The sequence below is a fragment of the Trachypithecus francoisi genome, unplaced genomic scaffold (assembly GCF_009764315.1).
Source record: "Trachypithecus francoisi isolate TF-2019V2 unplaced genomic scaffold, Tfra_2.0 Lachesis_group0, whole genome shotgun sequence".
Taxonomy (NCBI): domain Eukaryota; kingdom Metazoa; phylum Chordata; class Mammalia; order Primates; family Cercopithecidae; genus Trachypithecus; species Trachypithecus francoisi.
This window is the reverse complement of record NW_022681453.1, coordinates 9,459,622-9,483,265: the sequence shown is the minus strand read 5'-3', so window position 1 is coordinate 9,483,265 and position 23,644 is coordinate 9,459,622. Positions and strand designations below refer to the sequence as shown.

Sequence of the window (23,644 nt, the reverse complement as noted above, 5' to 3'; positions counted from 1 at the left end):
ATTTCAGCAAATTCTGAAAAGTTTAGCAGTTTCTTATATAAACACACTTACTATAATACAACAACCTTAATCTTAGGTATTTACCCAACAGAAATGAAATGTAACCACACAAAGACTTATATGCTTATGTTCATAGCAGCTTTATTCATAACAGCAAAAAAATCTGAAAATAACTCAAATGTCCATCAACTGGTAAATGAATTAACAAACTAGTATGACTATACAATGCAAATACTACTGAATGATAAAAGATAAAACAGGAACTAACTACTAATACATTTAACAGTGTCAGTATCTCAAAAGTATTATGTTCAGTGAAAGAAGCTGGACAAAAAGACTATCTGATTCTGGTTATTTGAAATTCTAGAAAAGGCAAAACGAAAGTGACAAAAAGCAGATCAATAGGTTGCCAGGGGGTAGAAGTGGGGGCAAGGGATTGACTACAAAGGGGTAAAAGGGAAACTTTTAGGTGATAGAAATGTTCTATATCAGCCAGGCGCAGTGGTTCATGCCTGTATTCCCAGCACTTTGGGAGGCCAAGGCAGGCAGATCATGAGGTCAGGAGTTCGAAATCAGCCTGGTCAACATGGTGAAACCCCGTCTCTACTAAAAATACAATAGTTAGCCGGGTGTGGTGGCGCGTGCCTGTAATCCCAGCTACTTAGGAGGCTGAGGCCAGAGAATCGCTTGAACCCGGGCAGGCGAAGGTTGCAGTGAGCTGGAATCGTGCCATTGCATTCCAGCCTGGGTGACAGACAGGAATGTCTCGGGGGAAAAAAAGAAATGTTCTGTATCAAGACTGTGGTGGTGGTAATTACATGACTACATGTTAGACAAAATTCACTGAATTATATACTTAAATTGGTTAATTTTATTATATATAATACCTTAAAATTTATTATATATAAAATAATACCTAAAGTTTATATATATCAAAATGGAACAATGGTAACATGATTTACTTTGCTACATTTCCAAATATTTTCCAGTGAGGATGTATTATTTTAAAATAAGAACAAAAATCCCATTTAAGAACAATTAGCATATTACAAATATATGAATATACATGATCGCAATGACTTATAAATAAATAAAAACTCAGAGCTAAGAATAGACAGAAATTTATCACTATTTACTTTGGGTAAAGGAGTACTAAAATTCCTCCTAAAGCTTTTGTATAATTCATAACTTTTAGGGGAGGACTTTGTTTTAAAAATGCAGTAATAGAGAATGCCCTGCAATAATTGGTGTAAGTTTATACAGAGCTTTTGCCCAAATTAATTAATTGGGAAGGCATCACATGTGCTCACTTTTCAAAGATGCTTTTGAAAGATTATTCAGTAGTTTAATTTCTTTTTGTTTTTTCTGGTAAGTCTCTGTTTCAGGTATTTTTTTTTTCCAAGAGTTATTCTCTGCATTACTCAAAATGATGAATCAAACAGATTTTGCTTCTTAATTTAATTAGTCTTATTCTTTAAAAACTCCTAAAGAACGAACAGTTCTTAGACCTGGAATGTATTTTCTACTCAGTAATGCCCTATTTTGTAAACAAAAGAAACAACATAAATAGCACCTTGGATTAAATTGTCCATTCTGATCAGCTGTACAGAAGACATAAATTGGAGGTAACAATAACTGCTTTAATCTCTGAATACCTCATCAATTAAATAATTCCTCGGGAACATTTTTCCCATTCATATGGGAATTAAATATTGGTTTGCAAACACAGAACCAACTAACAATCTTTTTTACAGAATCTCTAAATCCTTTCTTCCAAGACCATTCTGGCCAACTGACTGGATTTAAACTGGATAATACAAGCAAGGAAAAAAAAAAAAAAAAAGCACAGACATAAACTCTTACAGAGCAAGAAAGACCGGATGGTCACCTCGACTTTATAGGCAAAACCAGTATGCTCTAATCTTGTGACACGACTCTAATGCCAGAATTCAATAAGAGACAGATCACTTTTAGAAGAACAGCCAAGATAATGGACTCAAGATATAACAGGTAACACACATTCCCAGGATTACGAGCAGTACCTGAATGAGAGCTGTTAATGGATCATTGTAGCATTATCAATACATCCCAGTCATTGTATGATACCTTACTCTCTTGGTTTCCTTGTATTTGTTGGAAGGTACATTAAAATTTCCATTTTTTAGAGTGCAGAAAGATACTTTTCCTGTTTCTTTCTGCAGCATGTCCAGCACTTTTACACCTTCTGTCAGACAAATACTTTAAAATTCTTATATTGCAAAATCAATAGTATAATACTCAGTGATGGATAGTGTATGTTTCCGATTAACATCCTTTCTGCCAAGTTAAAAATACCCTACTAGGGACCAGGCAGAGTGGCTGATACCTGTAATGCCAGCACTTTTGGAAGTCAAGGCGGGCAAATTACTTGAGCACAGGAGTTTGAGACCAGCCTGGGCAACATAGTGAAACGGTGTCTCTACAAAAAATACATAAATTAGCTAGGTGTGGTGGTGTAAGCCTGTAGTCCCAGCTACTTGGGAGGCTGAGGCAGAAGGATCACTTGAACCCAGGAAGTTGAGGCTGCAGTGAACCGAGATCACACCACTGCACTCCAGCCTGGGTGACAGGGCAAGACACTATCTTCAAAAAACAAACAACAAAACAAAACAAAAAACCAACAAAAAACTAACAATATCCTATGAAAAGTGGCTTAAACAATTGAAGAGTTTTTATCATATCAAAATAAGTCCACATGTAGAGCAGTTCTAGAATGGGTTAATTCTGAAGCTTACCAGCATTATCAAAGGCTCGGATGAGTTCTATCTTTCCACTAAGCCAACCTCAGCCTGTGAGTCTGTGTCCCCTTGTGATCATTAGTTGGCTGCAGCAGTTCCAACTATCAGAGTCAGACAAGACAATGTCCAGGGAGAGCAAGATTTCCTCCTTTATTAGTGAGTAAAACATTTTTCAGACACCCTCTTGAAGATCACTTCTCAGTTGCCATTCACCAGGATATGTTTATGTACTCACGCCTTATCAATGATTTCTAAGGGGGATAAGACCACATGTGATTCATTTAGAACAGCAAGATTCACTCTTGGGGAAAGGGTCCAACATACCTGTGCACAAAGCCGCACAGAGGGGAACCCAAATAAGCAAACAAGAAGGGAGGGACAAAACAGTTGCTGGCCAGCAACCGAAAGTATTTATCACTATTTGATAGGGCTGAAAATGTACAGCATGTGTTGTTACACTATTCCTTGGCTAAGAAGATAAGTAGCAATAAAATAAAAAGTGTAATAAAAAAATCATTAGATATTTACGAAAATACTTCAGGGACAACTAACAACTAAGATTCAGAGAGTACAGACACTAGCCTATGTGCCAGGCACTAGCCTATGTGCTTTACATGTATTAATGTATTTCATTCTCACAACTGTTACCTTTACAGTCATCCCTCAGTATCTATGGCGGACTGGTTTCCAACCTCAACCCCTCAAATACCAAAATCCATCGATGCTCAAGTCTTTTATATAAAATGGCACAGTATTTGCATGTTACCTAGGCACAACCTCCCATATACTTTAAGTCATCACTAGATTATTTATAATACCTAATACAATGTAAATACTATATAAATAGCTGTTAAACCGTATTGTTTAGGGAATGACAAGGAAAAAAAGTCTGCACATGTTCAGTACAGACACAACCATCCTTTTCAAATTATCTTCTATCCACAGTTGTTTGAATCCACAGATGTGGAACGCATGGATATGGAGGGCCAACTGTATCTTACAGATAAGGAAAAAGAGAGAGAAGCCAAGACACTGACTAAGTGACAGAGCTGAGACTGGAACTGAGGTAATCAGGCTCCAGACCATGCTCTCAATTGCTGTATTATGCTGCTACAGGGTGATGTAAAAAAGGCACATATGTTTTAAAAATAGTAAAAACAGCAAATGAACCAAGCCATAGGTGGAAATGTAGAAACCAATCCAAGAAGTTGGCTGAGATTTAACATTGTACATTTTATTAAATACTGGACTTTATTACAACAAATTAATTTACTTCTGATAGAAGTTTCATTTTCAAAAATGTGGTTGTGTTCAAATTCTTAACTGACACTGTTTTTTTGGGCAAACATCCAATTTTTACTGGTGGTACCATCAATCATTATAAGAAAGATTAATTTTGTATAACAGAACAAAGGAATTTCTCAAGTGGACAATACTCAATATATATAAAGGGAATATACTCCCAAAGAGTGGGCATGACCACAGCAGAGTATATGATCAGAGAATATATTGCTTTTATGGTGTGTGTGTGTGTGTGTATATATATATGTATGAAATAGCTCCATATAACATCACGTCATGCACATTAAGTCTTTACTACCTATTGAAAGTTTCTACCTTACACATGAAAATTGGTCATGTCCCAGGGTTTGGCATCCAGCCAAAATTTAAACAATGATGAAGAATGGCTGTCAAACAGATTTTTCAGACCACCCCTGAAAATTTGTCAGCTGTAATATCCATCCTGGAATCGTGGTGGAAAGTTCCTGGGAGTTGCCTTTTCCTGTGTTTTGATCAAGTCTATAATAGCTGACAGTACTGCACAGTCTCTGGATTTAGTGTCATTCCAGTCTACAGGATGAGGACTTTCAATCTTCTCTTGCAGAAGAATATCTAGCTCCTTTCTTAATTCCTAAGGTTGGAAAAATTATACATGTTCAACAAAGCAGATATATTACCAAATAACATAATAAATGAAACTGATTTACCTGATACAAGGAGTTTCAAAAGCGATGTCTCAAAAGCTAAAATATTTAGTGAGCAATCAACTAAAGTGTGGTTATGAGCGAATAACTACAGTTAAAATTCACATGCAATCACATTGAGCCATTTAGAATGGCTGGTCTGTTACCATCTCAAAAAACAATTCAGAAAAACCAGGGACCATTTTTTCAAAACTATTTGCTCTGCTGAAATACAGCAAGAAATGTTAATATATGTAACATTTTGAACAAAACCACTTGACCACATGCTGACTTACATGTAGATTAAAGATAATCACATAAAGTCAGTTACCTTAACAAGATGGGCAATTCTTGCTGGAGACTGAAATACAATCCACTCATCTACAGCAATAGTTTCCTGATCGTTATCCTTCTGGATGGAAATATCACCTCCAAAAAACAAGAGACAGTATGGGGAAACCTCTGTGCAGTCATACAAATATATCTGTAATGAAAATTAAAGTGAATTAATACATTCAGGAGTCTGAAGAGATTACTATGTAAATTCAACAATATTACCAGTATTAATTAATAAGTACCTTCCTTCTAAAATATTCACCTGCTATTGTAATTACAGAGATTAATTTGTAAGAAATACCATTTTAAATGAGTCATCTTCATTATTCAGAGAACACAGGAATATTTTTTAGTTTAAACTAAGCACTACTGTTTGAACAAAATATTTTCTGAGTGACAAAACCAAAACACGAACATAGCTGAAGTTATTTTTATCCAGTTTTTTATAAATCATCTCAAATTACTGTTCTAAAGAGAAAAATATAAACAGAATCTCACTTAAAATGCTGAACAATACTTATAAGATATATTGACATGCTAACAAAATTCTCTATACAATGTAAGCTCCTGTATACCATAAAATATGCCAATATTCCTTGAAAGCAAGCTCTGAAAGAAAATTATGCAATCCAATAACTGTCCTAACTAAATTACAAAGATCCATCATTACAGACCTGAAAATTAAAAGAATAGCTTATTTGAGGGACAAAGTTATTCATGTCACAGGAATAAGAAACAACAAAAAAGAGAAGTTTGTATATAATCATTAAAACTGTCATAAAAATATAATGAGACAGATAATCGGATCCTTAATTATTTTAAGCGTTCACTTACACTGCTTGTTCTCATCTTCAGGTGATAGATAAGCCAGTTGTAGTGAAAGTCTGTTTGCTCCACATTAACAGATTTAGGATGAATAGCAACCAGGCCATCGGTTTTTGTGTAAACTTTCACCCTTTAAAAAAAGTTAAAATGCAGTTTGTTAAAAAGAAGTCTTCTAGAGGATGTTTTTTGTTTGTTTTAACACTACTTGAAAACCTGATAGAAGAGCTTAGTAAAAACCAAATAAATCCCGGAATCTAAAAAAACTCCAGAGAATGGCCGGGCGCGGTGGCTCACGCCTGTAATCCCAGCACTTTGGGAGGCCAAGGCAGGGGGATCACGAGGTCAAGGTGATCAAGACCATCCTGGCTCACATGGTGAAACCCCGTCTCTACTAAAAATACAAAAAATTAGCCAGGCGTGGTGACGGGCACCTGTAGTTCCAGCTTCTCCAGAGACTGAAGCAGGAGAATGACCTGAACCCAGGAGGCGGAGCTTGCAGTGAGCTCAGATCGACAGAGCGAGACTCCGCCTCAAGAAAAAAAAACACTCCAGAAAATAATTCAGTTTATTTTTGTAAAAAAATGTATTTATATTTGAGGACAGAGCACAATTTCCTTAAAAATATATGAAAAAATGCTATCAGTATGAATAATTTAAATCATGTAACTAATCTTCTTCTTGCAGGTATAATTACTCAATATTTTAGAAAAATGACAGAATATTCTTTTCCATAATGTCAATGCACACTATTCCACTGAAGAATAAAGAACAAAATAAATATCTAAAATAATTAAGTGATTCGTATCAAGAGTCTATACATTTTACTATGACAATCATATTGATAAACAGCCCTTGACTTACAAAATAACTGTAAAATTATTAACTTAAAAATTTTACAGATGAATAAAAAATGAAAAGTTAAGAATTCTGTTTAAATTCATGTTGACAGTTCTAATTCAATCTTTTTTTGATAGTCATATACATAGTCATATACATTTGATAGTCATATACTTTTTTTATAGTCATATACATTTTATCTAAATTTGTAAATGTCTTTAATGTTATTCAACAGGGAGATGTTTAATAATTTTTAAATAGTTAATATTAATTACCTGTATTAAATTAACAGCATAAAAGCTAATAATCCACTAATCTTTCCTATTTGTTTTTACGAGTGTCTCTTCTGAAGTTCTTTTTTTTGGGGACGGAGTCTTGGTCTGTCACCCAGACTGGAGTGCAGGGGCCCAATCTCAGCTCACTGCAGCCTCCGCCTCCCAGGTTCTGGTGATTCTCCTGCCTCAGTCTCCCCAGTAGCTGGGATTACAGGCATGTACCACCACCATGCCCAGCTAGTTTTTGCATTCTTAGTAGAGATGGGGTTTCACCACATTGGCCAGGCTGGTCTCAAACTCCTGACCTCAGGTGGTCCACCCACCTCGGCCTCCCAAAGTGCTAGGATTACAGGTATGAGCCACCGCACCCAGCCACTTCTGAAGTTCTAAGAATTCATAATACTTGTAGTCAAAATCATGAATCATACTTACAAATTCATAGCTCAAATACTGAGAATAACCAAAAATTATTTTTTTTCACTTCAAGTCAATTTACCAATGCCACCCTGCAACCCTGCATAACTAGAGCAGTAGAAGTTGGAAAATTTCTTTTTTTTTTTTTTTTGAGACAGGGTCTTGTTCTGTCACCCAAGCTGGACTGCAGTAGCATGATCTCCTTTCACTGTGCAATGGTATAATCTTGACTCCCTGCAACCTCCATCTCCTGGGCTTAAGCAATCTGCCTGCCTCAGCCAACCAAAGTGCTAGGATTACAGGTGTGAGCCACTGTGCCTGGTCCAGCAAATTTCTATACAGGACCAGATAGTAAATATTTTAGGGTCTATATTTGGGGGTCTATAATTTCTGTCACAAACACTTCACTCTGCTAGTGTAGAAGGAAAGCAGAATAGACAACATGAAAACAAATGGGCATGGCTGTGTTCCAACAAAAAATGTACAAAACCGAATTTTTGGCCTATAGGTCAAAATTTGCTGACCCCTAGTCTGGACAAAAACAATGCACCAGCCCAAGGAAAACTATGTTTGTTCATAAAGTCCACCCAGGATGGCAGAGAGGAAAATAAAATGAATTTCAAAGTAACTCTCTGTTAAGCTACCTGTAAAGTTAGGTACACATTAAAAAAAAAAAAAAAAAATAGTCCAAGTATTAATTTTGAAAAAGTACTTAGATCACTTAAAATGTAAATAATCCAACCATAATGATTAAAATTCATCAGTTACCCATTCCTTCATACCTTGGAATAGGGTTTCTTGACTTTAGTACTACTGACACAATGTTACGACAACCAGATGTATCTCTAGACACTGTCCAATGTCCCCTTTGGGGGCAAAATCACCCTGGTTGAGAACCATTGCCCAAGAACAATGTCTGCACTTTGGCCTATCTGTAAAGTCTATATTTTTTCATGTTTGTAATTCTAGAATATCCAACTTTCATTTAACATCAGTTTAAATATTTTACATGTTACTACACAATGACTGTTTTAAAGCTCACCTATGGAGATGCATTATATAGTATTATAAAACCACAATTTTCCATTTGCTACTAGAAATCTGTATTATTTACAATATAGCTGTTAGAAAACATTTGAAATTACTTCCTTAAGACATGTCTATCAAGTTAAAAACTCACTCATCCATGCACTGCGTCAGTGACTATTTTAATGACTCAATACATAATTCTAACCCAGAGTGCCTTCCAAAATAGTAGAAACCACACCACTGGCCATCTGTGACTCTTAGTTTCTCTGTATCCTTTAGCTAGAATTAGCTCATTCTAGCTCATGCTTCATTGCTGTCTCCAATTACTACTGAGGCTATCTGTACATACATTGTTATACTTTATTTCTCAAAATAGTGATATAATAATTTTATTCAAAGAGCTAAGTTATCCATTTTATAAGACAAGAGGAAAAAAGTTTTCTGAAATAAAATCTACTCTAAGCAATTTCTATCCAGGCACTGGTATGTACTGGCAGGCTGGCTTTTCTAATATTTACACTGGCATGATGTGGTAGCATTCTTTGTGAATAATGGGTTATCAGAGAGGTGATTCCAGGATATGTTGTGAGGGAAAGTGATACCAATGCTAAACAGTTCACATTCTCTGAAATGATTAAAAGAACAAGAACATAACCCACATATGAATAAGAACAAATTTATAATATAAGCCTTGTTACATTAGATTTCAAAAGTTTAAGAAGAGAATTACAAGTAATTCATAATAATCTTCAATGCTTACATTTTTCTTTTTTTACCCAAATTTAGTCGAATTTTAGCAACTTTGGGATATAAACCAGCACAGATGACAGCTTTAATTATCTTCTCATTATCTATGGGGGGGGGGGGTGAGAAGGTAGAGGGAAAACAAGTAAAATACTGATACAATAGACAAAAGATACTTATTTACACTGTGTTTTCTGCTGTACCTGAATTTATATTAGATTCTGGATCTTTAGGATTTCTACTGCTTACAAATCCAGCTCCAAGAAGATGCTCAGCAAACTGTCCTTTCATGTTATGCAGCATCTAGGGAGCAATGGTAACAAATAGAACTAGAATACCTTTCACACATTGAGACTACAAAATATACACTAATAGATAAATTGAGTTGTAAGCTCTCTCTGCTTTATGAAAACTTTTGCAAACATGTTTTAAAGCAAAGGTTGGCAAACTACAAAAGCTGTTTTTGTCAATAAAATTTTATTGGAACACAGCCATACCCATTCATCTACATTTGGTTGCTTTTGCACTACAATGGCAGAGGTCACTGCTTGTAACTGAGCTTATGGCCTGTAAGCCTAAAATATTACCTGACTTTTCATAGAAAAAGTTTGCATGTTGTAAGGAATAGCCACCGATGTTTAAGGATTACTCCATTTTGTTAAAGACTAATAGAATTTTAAAAATTACTTTCCATCCCCATTTTAAAAAAAATATAGAAAAGCATAAAGAAAATAATCAACATCCATATTTCTATTACTGAGAATTAAATATGGTTCACAATGGCACGTAAACTTAAGGTTTTTTTTTTTTTTTTTTTTTTGGAAAAAAAGATACATGGCTTATTATAAAGCATTCAAGTAATTATAAAGCATTCAAGTAATATACAAAAGTACTTCCCATGCCTCAATACTCAGTCTTCTAAATAAACAAGATTGCAGACACCCAATAAGCATATATACTGATAGAAGAAATGTATCCTAATGACAGAATCATAGTATAGAAATTCTTTATACAACAATTAACTTTAGTTCAATTTAACGAAAAGTTAAATAGAAATGAAAGTGAATGACCAGATGAATCTTAAATTTTCATAAGCACAGAAATATTTCCTAAGGAATTCCTTTTAGAGATTATGAAATATAAAGTTGGTTATATTTAAGTATATATCCCTTTTATGAAAGGTGTGACTTCCCCACCTAATTTCCTTACACCTGACTTTCTTAGACACCTCCTGGTTTTTACTGCCATTATTTTATACTATTCAGGATAATAATCTTTACATTCTATTTTGCATGTATAATTCCTAACACCATTTTATTATTAGCTCTACATTTAAATACTTCTAATGTATACTACCAGCTGATTAAGCATGCACTCTCCAATCCTGAAATCTCCACTGTGATTCCCCTTTTAACTGACAGCACTTCACTGTCAATGGGCTTTTCAAGAAGAGATCAGGGTTATAGTATTTCTTGAATACCTGTTGTTTTTCTTTACACCCGAATTCATATCCTGACTGAACATGACATTCTCAAACACTTGGATTCAGTTATGTTTTCATACTTCTGTTCATTTTTTCCATTTCAAAAAAAAAAATGTTCTTATATACGGCTCAAAATAAATATGAAATTACACAGGATTTCTATGCAGATGCTAATTATCTACTGTTCTTATGATGGATCAGTCCTGTCTTCCTGTCTTTAAGATTTCACTTATTGCTTTAATTTTTGTCTTTTTCAGGTACCTCCATAAACTGTGATTAGTTCAAGCTTTATTCCTATGGCAATAACTTGTTTTTAAGGGGTATCCATTCTATTCCTTGTGATTTCTTTTGTTCTTCAATTTATTTTCTCAGCTCAGGAGTCTTTTCATTCACTCTATTGTTTATTTTCTAACCTTTGTTTTGCTGGATTCATATTCTTATTAGTTATTCCATATTATGAAACAGTTGTAAGTTGTTTTCTACTGAAACATGGAATTCCATTTTTTTTTTTTTCTTTTCTTTTCCTTTCTTTCCGAATTGTGGTGATCCTTTTTTTCCATTTTGCTAATGACTGGGCACTTCTGATTCGGTATGTTAGATTTTTTTGTTTATTACTTTGTACATCTGTTAAACGTCCAGTATCAGGCCTCATGTCACATAGCTGGGGTGTAGGTGTCCTGGGAGAAGATGAGGATATTTCTATTCCCACTGGCTTCGAATCCCCAGTTCAGTGTAGTCTGAAATATAATGGTATACACCCTCTTTACTGTTTTCTTCTGTTTACAAATGCTTGCCTGCAGTGTTTCACTGTATGAAACCAGAAAACATACAGATATCTATCCTATTTGATACTTATCAACAGATTTTAGAAGTGTTAGCAAAAATTCTCAGTCTGAATCATCAAAACGGCAACTAGAATGTGGGGACAGGAACAGAAATTGAACCTTACTGTGCTATGCTCTTACCCTCTGGAACTGTGTTTCTTTTCCTTGTTTTGTTGCAGTTGATTTAAGAAAGATCCCCCATTATTTTGGGTATATATACAAATATACTCAATTTCCATATATTTGACTTTTTTGCTATAGATCTAATTGTACAAAATGGATACACATATTCTGTAATCTAGCATATATGATAATTATTGCAAAACATTCACCATTACCTGCAGTGTGTTTGAAGACAGAAAATACTCCCAGCAATAGTCCTTTTCGTATCTGAAACCACGTCGCCTAGCCTCTTCCCAACCCTATGGGGCAAAGAAATGAAGAAATATATATTCTTCCTGCAAACGAAGATTACTACTGGTTTCCCTCTTTATTTTAGTAAAAGTTTAATATTCTACTAATATTTAATTTTCTTTGTAAAAAATTCGAAAAATTTTATAACTGACAAACTAAAAACACATACGCTCCCCATGATCCTAGTCCTTAAGAGATAACCACCAATGAAGTTCCAGACCTTTATACAATTAAGTATACAGTAATATATTACGTATTTTACACAAAATGACATCCAAACTGTACGTAATACACTCATCAAACAGAGCACACTATTAAACTGACTTAAATGCTATTACATATTTTCAAATTTACAACTTTTCTTTATGGTTTGCTTCTTTTTAGAGGAGGGAAATGGGGTAAAAAGGAAAGACAAGCTGAATAAGCTCAAAGACAAAAAAACATGAATTTCCCCCATAATATGCCATACGAAACAGAATGTAGAGCTACAGAAAAAAGATACTGCCTCTAAAAACCAAATTACATTTAAATTTTACCAAGATAGGTGATAAGTGTTTACCCTCAGATACATCTGGCTTTTGGGAGCAGAAAATGTCTCTCTAATCTGAATTATGCACATGATTATGATCCTCTATTACATGTTAAATCTGAATACAGGGTAGTTTATTAATGAATAGAAAGAGACTGTCATGAATGTTAATAAGCCAAAGATACAAAGAAATTATTAAATACAAAATTTTAAAATAAACAATTCACTTGTTCATTCTTACCAAAAACTACTATGAATTATAACTTTTTTTAAATGTTCAGCTAAATTTCAACATTCTCAGCAATTCACTCCTGATATTTATGATTATATAATATATATTTTGTTTTTTTGTTTTGAGATGGAGTGTCACTCTGTCGCCCAGGCTGAAGTACAGTGGCACGATTTTGGCCCACTGCAACCTCTGCATCCCCGGGTTCAAGCAATTCTCCTGCCTCAGCCTCCTGAGTAGCTGGGATTACAGTTGCCCGCCACCACACCCAGCTAATTTTTGTATTTGTAGTAGAGACAGGGTTTTGCCATGTTGGCCAGCCTGGTTTCAAACTCCTGATCTCAGGTGATCCACCTGCCTCAGCCTTCCAAAGTGCTACAAATACAGGCATGAGCTACCGGGCCCGGCCTTATAACACAGATTTCAAAAGGTTAAATATGATCCTTATTCTATTATCAGCATTCCATTTGGATAAACTGTCATAATCCAGAACAAGATTTTTTTTTTACCTCAAACGCATTCACAACTGTTAAGTGATCACTTCTAGTATCCTTTGCCAATTCCTTTCTTCTTGCATCTGCAATCTTTTCTTTTCCCTTAAAAAGAGCAGATATAGGCAATTTAAATTGCTCTGATGCTATAACAGAGAAAGGCATTCTAATAAAATGCTAATAAAAATATATCTAAGCAACTCCTGTTCATATCTAAAATAAATTGGTTTTGTTTCCATTTTTCTTACCAATGGAATGACAAATGGATCTTTGAAACTGAGACTAGCAGCAATTGTGAGTACTGGGTCTAAGCAGCAGAACAGAGCTCCAAAAAGAATCATTTTTCCAATATGTGGCTCAACGGGTAATCGTGCCAAGTGGACTCCAAGAGGTGTCAATTCTTCTTGTTTATCTAAAGCGTTCTGTAAAGGAAGAGTGTGTGTTTAAAATCGATCCTGTAAAGCGTTACATTTAAAACGATTTTAGGTTGCTTTAAAAAGAGTAACAAGCCACTACTCTCTCTTCTAAGTCCAAATGCCCGAAAATTGTTCAGCTTTAGTTTTCCCTACCAAAACATAAGTTGTGAGGTCAGCAAAGGTTACAAACTTATTTAAACGAAACCAAAATTAACGCACATCTTGGCTTTTCTGTGTTAAGAAGAAATACCAGAAATGACAAACTTTCTGTTAAATAAAGAAAATCACCTAATAAAGTATAAAAGTTGTAGAAACAAATAACAAAAACAAAAGATACACTATTATACATTTGGAATGCATAATGCATACTCTCTAGGTTCTAGTAGTTTAGGTGACATGAGACAGAAAAGCTAAAGAAAAAGGAACTATCTAAAACCCTAGAAAATGGGAGTGAGTTCTGCTCTGATTCCCTAGGTCATCTGGTCCAACCACCCCACTGTGGACAGCTAGAAAAGTAGCGTGAAGATACCAAGGAGAAGATACCAAGGAGTTAACAAAGAATTACAAGTCAAGAGGTTAGGGAATGACAGACATCTAAGGGAGATGAGTGTAGAGGTTGGGGCCTCTTTTCCTGGCACAAAAGGAACATAAATCCTTGCTGAAAAAAGCTACCCTCGTCCCGAGCTTCAAATCTTTATCTATAAAGAATTTTGGCCAGGCGCGGTGGCTCAAGCCTGTAATCCCAGCACTTTGGGAGGCCAAGACGGGCAGATCACGAGGTCAGGAGATCGAGACCATCCTGGCTAACACGGTGAAACCCCGTTTCTACTAAAAAAAAATACAAAAAACTAGCCGGGCGAGGTGGCGGGCGCCTGTAGTCCCAGCTACTAGGGAGGCTGAGGCAGGAGAATGGCGTGAACCCAGGAGGCGGAGCTTGTAGTGAGCTGAGATCCGGCCACTGCACTCCAGCCCAGGCGACAGAGCAAGACTCCGTCTCAAAAAAAAAAAGAATTTTGTAAACAGAATTTCCAGTGCACAATTAAAATAACTAGGCATACAGATGTAAATAAGAAATAATAATAAAAGAATCCATAAGCATCCCATAAGACATAGATTTTTACTCAACAGTTTTGGAGAAAATACCCTTAATTTTTTTTTTTTTAAGACCTCTTTCAAATGAAAGAAAAAAAAAATGAAAAACCCTCAACCTGTTTTCTGAACCTAGAACAGCTTGATATCTAAATTTTACAAGGACATCTGAAGAAAAGTGAATAAACTTACATACAAAAATCACAAAACAAAATAATGACAAATTGAATGCTGGCAAGTTAGGTTTACTCTAAGAATAAAAATTTGTTTAATATTTGAAATATCAGTGTATCTGAATACATGAACCAACTAAAGAAGTCATACCATAATCTCATCAGAAGCAGAAGATACTTGATAAAACTGATTAGCCATACAGGATAAAAATTTCTTAGTAAACTTAACGTAGTAAGAGCTTCCACACACCAAAAAAAACAAAATAAAACAAAACAAAAATTAACAGACATTATACTCTCAATGACTTGCTGATGGCTCTTCCTTTACACTACCACATCACTTCTGCTCAACACTGTATTAAGGGTCCCAGAAACTTGAACAAGAATAAATAAAATTGTAATTATTTAGAGATGCGATTATATATGCAGAAAAAATCTACATAAAGTGATTAGAATAAGGGGACTTTACAGCATTAATGAATACAAAGTCAATCATTCAAGCAACTTTATTTCTGTAAACTATCATACTCAAAAGATGATGAAATACCACTTATCTTCTAGGTTAGTGGTATTTTGGATTCTGCTTTTAAATATTTGAAATCTAAATTTTTAAAAATCTAAATAAAGACATATAAAACCCCAAAGAAAACTCTAAAACACTGAGACTGAATACCCAAATAAACAGAGCAGTAGATGATGATCTTTTTGCTAAAACTCAATACTGTAAAGATACCAGTTCTCCCCAAAATGATTTATAGACACAATTCAATCAAAATCAAACTCTCAAGATTCTCAAATGTATCTGGAAAAACAAAGCACCAAGAAGGGCCAAGACACTCACCTGTTTTAAAACAATTCACTATTATTAGTATTATTTTTTTTAGAGATAGGGTCTTTTTCTGTCATCTGGGTTGGAGTGCAGTGGCGCAAGCACAGCTCACTGTGACCCTCAAACTCCTGGGCTCAAGCAATCCCTCCCACCTCAGTCTCTAGAGTCAAGACATTCTTAAAGAAGAATGAAAGGGAGTGATTTGTTCTACTAGAAAGAAAGACTTATCATAAAGCTAGAGTAATTAAGGCAATGTGATACCAGCTCAGGAGAGAAATACAGGTCAACAGATGAGAAATAAGCCTAAAAACAGACAAACAAATCCACAGACCTTGACCTATCAAAGACCGCAGACCAAGGACAAAAAGAGATGGACTTTTCTATAAATGGTGCTCAGTCAATGCTCTACATATGTAAAAACTTTTATTTCTACCTCAGTCCCAACACACATCAACTGAAGATGCATTATAAACAAAAACAATAAAATTTTTTAAAATGTATCTTTATGACCTCAGGAAAAGACTTATTAAAGGCTAAAAGGCAATAACCTTTGAGAATGATATATTTGACGGCATTAAAATTAGGAATTTAGGCTGGGAGCGGCGGCTCATGCCTGCAATCCCAGCACTTTGGGAGGCCAAGGTGTGCGGATCATACAGGAGCTCCAGACCAGCCTGGCCAACATGGTGAAACCCCATCTCTACTAAAAATACAAAAATTAGCCAGGCGTGGTGGCAGGTGCCTGTAATACCAGCAGGAGGCTGAGGCAGAAGAATTGCTTGAACCTTGGAAGCAGAGGTTGCAGGTTGCAGTGAGCTAAGATCACGCCACTGCACTCCGGCCTGCGTGACAGAGTGAGACTCTCTCAAAAAAAAAAAAAAAAAATTTGTTTATCAAGGTATTAAAAACAGGTAAGTTGAAAACAGATATGCAATAATGCAATATACAACCAATAAAAGGTGCAGATGAAGAGTACACAAGAACTGTTATGATGATCTACAATCTAATAGAAAAACAGACACTAGCAATTTATTAAAGAGACTACACAAACGGATAATAAACATAAAAGCTGCCGAAAAATTCAACGATAGTCATAGAAATGCAAATTAAAACCACTACATACCTACCAGCATGGTTAGAATAAAAGGCCGATTAATACCAAGGAAGCTACAAAGCAATGGGAACCCTCATCCACCACAGGTAGGAGTTTAAGTGGTTTGCAGCTATGGAAAACTGTTGGACGTTATCTGCCCAACTTGATCATATATGTACTTTATAACCCAGGAGGTGGAGGTTGCAGTGATCTGAGATCACAACAGTGTACTCCAGCTTGGGTGACAAAGTGAGACTCTGTCTCAGAAAAAAAAAAAAGAGGAAAAAGACAAAAAAAAAAAAAAAAAAAAAAAAAAACAAGAAAACCATAGCTAAAAGCAACAATACATTTGGATCTCATAATATTAAGTGAAATAATCCAGAGCTCTGCTCCCTCAAAGAACAAAAAAAACCACACACATTCCGTATGGGTAAAGTTCACGAAATAGGCAAAACTGAACTCTTTACGAAGATGCATATCTGTATGGTAAAACCATCAAAAAATTAAAAAAAATTAAAAAAAAGCAAGCCATTATAGTTAAAGTCATGATAGACATTATCTATCATGATTGGGACAAAGGGACAGTGGAGTGATTGGGAGAGGAAAGGAAGGGGGCTTTCAGCATACTGAGAATGTTCTTCTTGACGTAAGTAATTACTACATAGTCCTTCCTTTGTGATAAATCATTTAGCTGCACATTTGTTTTACTCGCCAGTAATTAAAGACTAGTAACTTTAAAATTTCAAATTTTATGTAATCTCAAATCAGGTTTACAATGAAAAAAAAAGTGCAGAAAGATCCTAGTCTTTTAAGAATTATTAAAAAGATATCACTTTATAACTTTCTAATGCCTATCTCATAACCTGATAGTTCTAAATTGATAGTCAAATAGCAAATCAAATTTGGCATTGGACATCACTGGTCTTCCTTGCAGTAATGAGAGTAAACATTATAATTAATCGGCTTACATGCTCTAGTATTGTAAGTTAGAATTAAAAAAACAAGAAAATAAATTTACCAGCTCCATCAGGTGTCTTATGGAGAGTAACACTGCCTCATTTGATGGTGGATCCATTAACCTACTCAGAAAATAAGCAATTCCACCTAGCCTTAAAATCTGTGGGGGGGGGGAGACAAATATAATTAAACACATATAATATTAATATACTAGCATTACAACTTAGCCCTACCGGGACTGATGATTCAAAGCATGAAATTTACACATGATTTTCAAGTTATTTTACCAAAATGAATTAAAATTATATTTGTATTTCCATAAAAACATGTTTAAAGGCCCATATATATATTACTACTTTCTACCATCAACTCTATTAATAGGAAAAGTAGCTGGCTAAAATCTTAATGAACAAGTTGATTACCTACTATCTTCAAAATAAGGCTAACTATATCAAAAGACACAAGATACTGAAAAAATAAGTAGTTTATAATGAAGGATAACATGTTAACATGTAATAATAGTAGCTAATGTTTACTGAGCACTTACTATGTGCCAGGCACTGTTCTAAGAATTTTAGGAGGTTAATTTAAACAACCTGCCCAATATAACAGAACTAGCTTTTCCGGAGTGGAAGCAGGATTCAAATACAGGCAGTCTGCCTCCTCTAGAGCAGTATGTAATTTAAAATTGCTTAATATACATTTGAAGGAAGTTTAAATACACAATTCACTAATACACACACACAAAATAAATTGTGAGTTAATAATTCTTTCTTGGAGATTAATACAGTACTTTGTTTTATAAAAGATGTTGAAAATGAGATCACTTCCATTTAGTTTCTTCATTCTCCCACCTAATTTACCTTTATTTGTAAACAAAGTTCTTCCAAAGGAGTTCTCAAAATTTCTGGCAGTTGATAGTCATCTAGAAGACTTGCTCTAAGACCATTATACAGATGATAGCAATGACCAGGTTGAACTCTTAAAAAAAACACACACACACACAAAACAAAACAAAGAGGGACAGTCATCAACGACTTTTTAGAACTCCAGAGAAAACAGTAGGCAGGGAAGTAGCCAATGTCTATTTCTTATAAGCCACATAATAGCTAATGTACATAATTATTTTTCCCTTTTTATGAATCATGTATTTCTTCTGTTTAGAAAAACCCTACACCGTCTACCCTCTTGTCACAGTTTTAAGAAAGATACACAATAATTCCTCCCCACGCCAATAATTTGCTTCCCTATTTCTGACAGATTCCAGATTACTGTGCTCAGTAACAGTAGTCTACTTAGGTTAAGGCTAAGAATAGTAACCTCAAGTATGCATTGTGATCAATTATATTATGTAATGAATCCTGGCATTATGCTAACCTGTCTATATTACTGAAAAATATTTTAAGTACAGTATATTCTATTTAGCGAGTTCTCAGAGGGATATTAAAAGTTTTTGTTTTATGTTTGTAACTAGAGCCTTAAATGATATCATTTTTTGGACAATGATAAGACTAGATGTAGACTGGGCACGATGGCTCATACCTGTAATCCCAGCACTCTGGGAGGCTGAGGCGGGTGTATCACATAAGGTCAGGAGTTCAAGATCAGCCTGGCCAACATGGTGAAACCCCATTTCTACTAAAAAAAAATACAAAAAATTAGCTGTGTGTGGTGGTATGCTCCTGTAGTCTCAGCTAGTTGGGAGGCTGAGGCAGGAGGATCACTTGAACCCAGGAGGCGGAGGTTGCAGTGAGCCGAGATCATGCCACTGTACTCCAGCCTGGCGACAGAACAAGACTCTGTCTCAAAAAAAAAAAAGACTAGATGGGAAGTGGTGACCATATTCAAGTATTCTCAAGCAGAATAAATATTTCTATAGGCTCTTGCTGCTATAGGAACAAAAATGAATTCTAAAAATCTTAGCTATTTCTGCCATGAGTCTACATAGATCCATTGTCTATTATATAATATACCTGAATCTCTCTCCAGTAGAAACTAAAATAAGAGTACCTCCATTGAGAGCCACATAGTATAGCTTTTTCTGATCTCCAAAATAAGGCTTTGCTAAAGGAATTTTAATCCATGGAGTCTACAAATGACTATTTTCCTTTTAAATTAAAACACCAATTTCAGGATTAGTTAAAATGCAATACTCTATTAAGTTTAATTCTATTATTGTTTCATGGAACAAATCTAAGGCTTAGTATGTTTACTATTCATATATAAAGGTGTGCCAAAACCTGGTCACTATGGTGAATACTTTTTGAATCAATATTTAGTGGTGATGGGTCTACATGGGAAAACCTCAGTCTTTCTGGGTCCCTTATCAAGTTATTCCCTGATAATTGATTAGGAGGGTATACGTCTTTGACTAAACCATGATTTTGGTTCAACAGCATCAACTCTCTAATAAACTGTCTCGAAATCAAGTTATACTGGGATAATGTGCAAAGATTACGCAAGTAAGTCAGAGCTTTATAGATATTGTACAAACTTAAAATGAGGGGTTGACAGATGGTCTGTAAAGTTTTCTTTCAACTCTCCTTTTCTTAAGTCTGTATCAAAAGATTAATGGAAATCTCTTATTCTATCTATAAAAGGTAAAAGAAAAACCCTCTTCTGAAAGTCCAGATATGATTCTATCACTCATGTAAGTGTAGAAATACTGTGATATATGCATTAAAGTCCAATTCTTTGTAAAAGTTCAAGACAAATCATTTTTCCTACCATTAAGACAGAGATATTTTTACTTCTTAAGTTATTGTACCATTATGAGGAAAAGTACTTTCCTTGTGCTTTCATTGAAAACTACTGGTGAAAAACCAGTACTGCTATAAAATCCAGTGATTAGGAGCCTAGACTGTGAAGTCAGAATGCCTGGATTCAAATCCTGGGTCTGTAATTTAGAAAGTTATGGCACTTTGGACAAGTCATTTAATTTCCTTGTACCTTAATTTCCTTATCCATAAAATGGATATAATAAATGGATACATAGTACTGTAGTGAGGATTAAGAAAGTTAATATGAATCAAGTGTTTAGGAGATGATCTGACACTCAAAAAGTATTAGTTGCTATTATTATTACACAATATATGCTTTAAAAAAAAGAAATGAAAACCAACTATTGTAAATAACATAACTTATTAATCAAACTCAGAAGTTGAAGGCAAAGGATTCATAAAATAGAAAACCTGGCAGACACTTTTCCAAACTATGATTAAAATAACTTTCTATTTAAAAATGTTTTGCAGTAAGCTCAAAATAAGAAGAAAGGTAACTCTTCTAATAAATATATTTAAATGCCAGCATCACACTTTGTTACACAAAATTTTTGTGTGTTCTAAAAGCTTTGGACAGAGTTCCCATCTTACCTTCCAGCTCGACCTTTTCTCTGTTTGGCATTAGCTTTACTAACCCACTCAGCAGACATTGTACTGATATTGTTCTGAGTATCAAAATGTGTCTCTTTTATTTTTCCTCCATCTATCACATAAACGACATCATCTATGGTAATGCTGTTTGGAAAACAGATATATAAAATGTTAAACACACACATCAAAAGCACTATTAACCTATAAAAGACCTATAGATAGGCATTTCAGAGCATTTATTTTTTTTTATTGCATCAAATTATTTTAGCCATTCAGGATGTTCACTACTCTTCACACCCACATTTACCAATATTATGGGGATCGAGTACCTAACAGTAGGCAGTGTCAGGCACTGTAAGTGACAGCACAGTATTAGTTCTTCAGACCATATACTAAATTCTTACTTGTCTACAGCCAAATATCATAAGTTGCCTCATACCTAGCTCCATGGGAGCCCCAACAGCATGGTTTAATATCAGCTTCCATAAAAGAAATCTGTTTCAGTGACTAAACTATGTCTTAGTACCTCCAAGAGAATACAAGAAAATTTAAAGGCTGGATATAACTAATTACCAAATACTACCCCCAACCAGAAACAGGCGAAAGGACAAAATTTACCTCAGCTCCCGTGCTTCTTTAGGAAAACAAAACAAACAAAACCCAATATCTAAAATGCTATTTCTGAGCTAAAGCATTATTATAGGTTAAAAAACCCCCACAAAATTGGCTATGCATGGTGGCTCAGGCCTGTTATCCCGGCACTTTGGGAGGCTGAGGCAATAGGATTGTTTTGAGCTCAAGAGTTAGAGATCAGCCTGGGCAACACAGTGAGACTCCATCTCTACAAAAAATGTTAAAAATTAGACAGGTGTGGTGGCACATGCCTGTAGTACAAGCTACTTGGGAGGCTGAGGTGGAAGGATCACTCGAGCTGAAGAGGTCAAGGCTGCAGTGAGTCATAATCGTACCACTGCACTCCAGCATGGGTGACAGAATGAGACCTTGTCTCAAAAAAGCCCACAAAAAATAAAACTATGCTCACTGCCATAAAAAAGGTTTTATTTTTAATAAATTACAAGGCATGTAGTAGAGAAAACAGATTAAGGCATGTAAATATGGTATTTAAAACTTCTGTAATCATCAGTATTTGATATTTAAAACAACTTTTACCTAGTTTCCGCAATGTTGGTAGCAATTACTATTTTCCGAACACCAGGAGGGGTTCTTTTAAACACCTGTAAAAATAAACACATCAGAATCACAAAAGAACACTAATTTCTAATACATTATTTTTGTAATTAGAGGAATTTCTTCAGATACTGTTCATTTTTAGCATTTCTATGTTCAGTCACTGACATATACATCTAATATTTATTGATGTATTTATAAAGTATAGATCATTTTCAATATTACAAAATTATCTTTTGGTAAACCAAACTAAATCCCCCACAGATGTCACAATCTTATCACAAACAAGATTTCCAATGAGGTATCATTATTTAAATATACAGCAGTTTTTTAACAAAAGCTGGAGGTTATAAAGTAGAGGGAGGGATATTTATATTAAGGACAAGAATAATGAAGTCAAATCTCCATGGGTAAGAACAATAAACAATCAGGCAGATGCCCAACCCAGCAGAATAAATGTCAACTGTGCAGCTGTACCAACCACTGTCTACTAGCTTGAGATCAGATTGGAGTGAAAAAAAAATCCTCTTCAAATGGGGAATTCTACAAATACTGCCCACAACCCCGACAAAGTCACTCAAGTAGAAAGAAGATGGGTAATCAAGTACCACTGGCAATAATGCAAACAAACAAAAAAAAGCATAAACTTATCCCTTCATTTATAAAACTGGTAATCAATAGAGAAAATGCTTCCCAGGCTATTCACATACTCTCCAGCAAAGGAATACATAATTTACTAGGTTATGGTGTAGAAGATGAATACTTCCACGCTAGAAACTCTTTCAGTCTTTGGAATCAAGAGTTTTCTTTCTTGCCCCTTCTCTTCTCTCAGGTATGTACTCTGTAATTCGTGACTAAGGTACCAGCAACAAAAATATTAAAAGCGTCTCAGAGAAAAATATCTTGATGTTTTCTTACAAAAAGAGAAAAGGAGAAACTAGAAACGGGGAGAGGAGCAGGTTTTCTAATCAATTTCATTTTGCAAAAGCCTGCAAATACTATAGATCGTAACATTATCTTGCCTCTGAGAATGCAGTGTTCACTCTAATTAGGAAAGTGCCTGTATCTGACGGAGTCAAAACATTCATAATACTGTGAATATACTAATTTTGTGAAATTAAATCTCAAATCATCATCAAACTGTAGTACATCACAGATCATTAATTTCTAGGTTTGGTTACTTTTGGTAGTACTCACTTACCTTTTTCTCTTATTCAGGAAACCCAATCAAGTTACTGGTAAAACCAATTCTTTAAACTTTTCCCAAATGTAGACACAACTAATCTAATTTGTGGGTTATCCTCTAATATTCAAGTTTTTGAGCAATCATCCCCTGAAGACTCATTTTCAAAGGTTC

General features: G+C 34.9%; 1 protein-coding gene across 4 annotated transcripts in view; it reads right to left on the bottom strand.

The window, feature by feature from the left end:
• Positions 1 to 856: 856 nt before the first annotated feature.
• DHX36 (DEAH-box helicase 36) overlaps positions 857 to 23,644 on the bottom strand; it is a 55,113-nt gene continuing 32,325 nt past the window's right edge. For 2 of the 4 annotated variants that reach the window (XM_033203742.1, XM_033203744.1), the window contains exons 14-25: positions 22,270 to 22,334; positions 21,100 to 21,243; positions 18,592 to 18,709; positions 17,790 to 17,888; positions 13,420 to 13,593; positions 13,190 to 13,276; positions 11,847 to 11,930; positions 9,405 to 9,504; positions 9,218 to 9,308; positions 5,912 to 6,032; positions 5,073 to 5,225; positions 857 to 4,689 (exon numbers count right to left, since the gene is read on the bottom strand). In XM_033203742.1, the coding sequence (XP_033059633.1) occupies positions 4,504 to 4,689; positions 5,073 to 5,225; positions 5,912 to 6,032; positions 9,218 to 9,308; positions 9,405 to 9,504; positions 11,847 to 11,930; positions 13,190 to 13,276; positions 13,420 to 13,593; positions 17,790 to 17,888; positions 18,592 to 18,709; positions 21,100 to 21,243; positions 22,270 to 22,334 (1,422 nt within the window). In that variant the 3' untranslated portion in view covers positions 857 to 4,503. Of the gene's footprint in view, positions 4,690 to 5,072; positions 5,226 to 5,911; positions 6,033 to 9,217; positions 9,309 to 9,404; positions 9,505 to 10,665; positions 11,422 to 11,846; positions 11,931 to 13,189; positions 13,277 to 13,419; positions 13,594 to 17,789; positions 17,889 to 18,591; positions 18,710 to 21,099; positions 21,244 to 22,269; positions 22,335 to 23,644 lie in introns of those variants that run through there. The other 2 variants (XM_033203746.1, XM_033203747.1) reach the window with 2 other exon arrangements.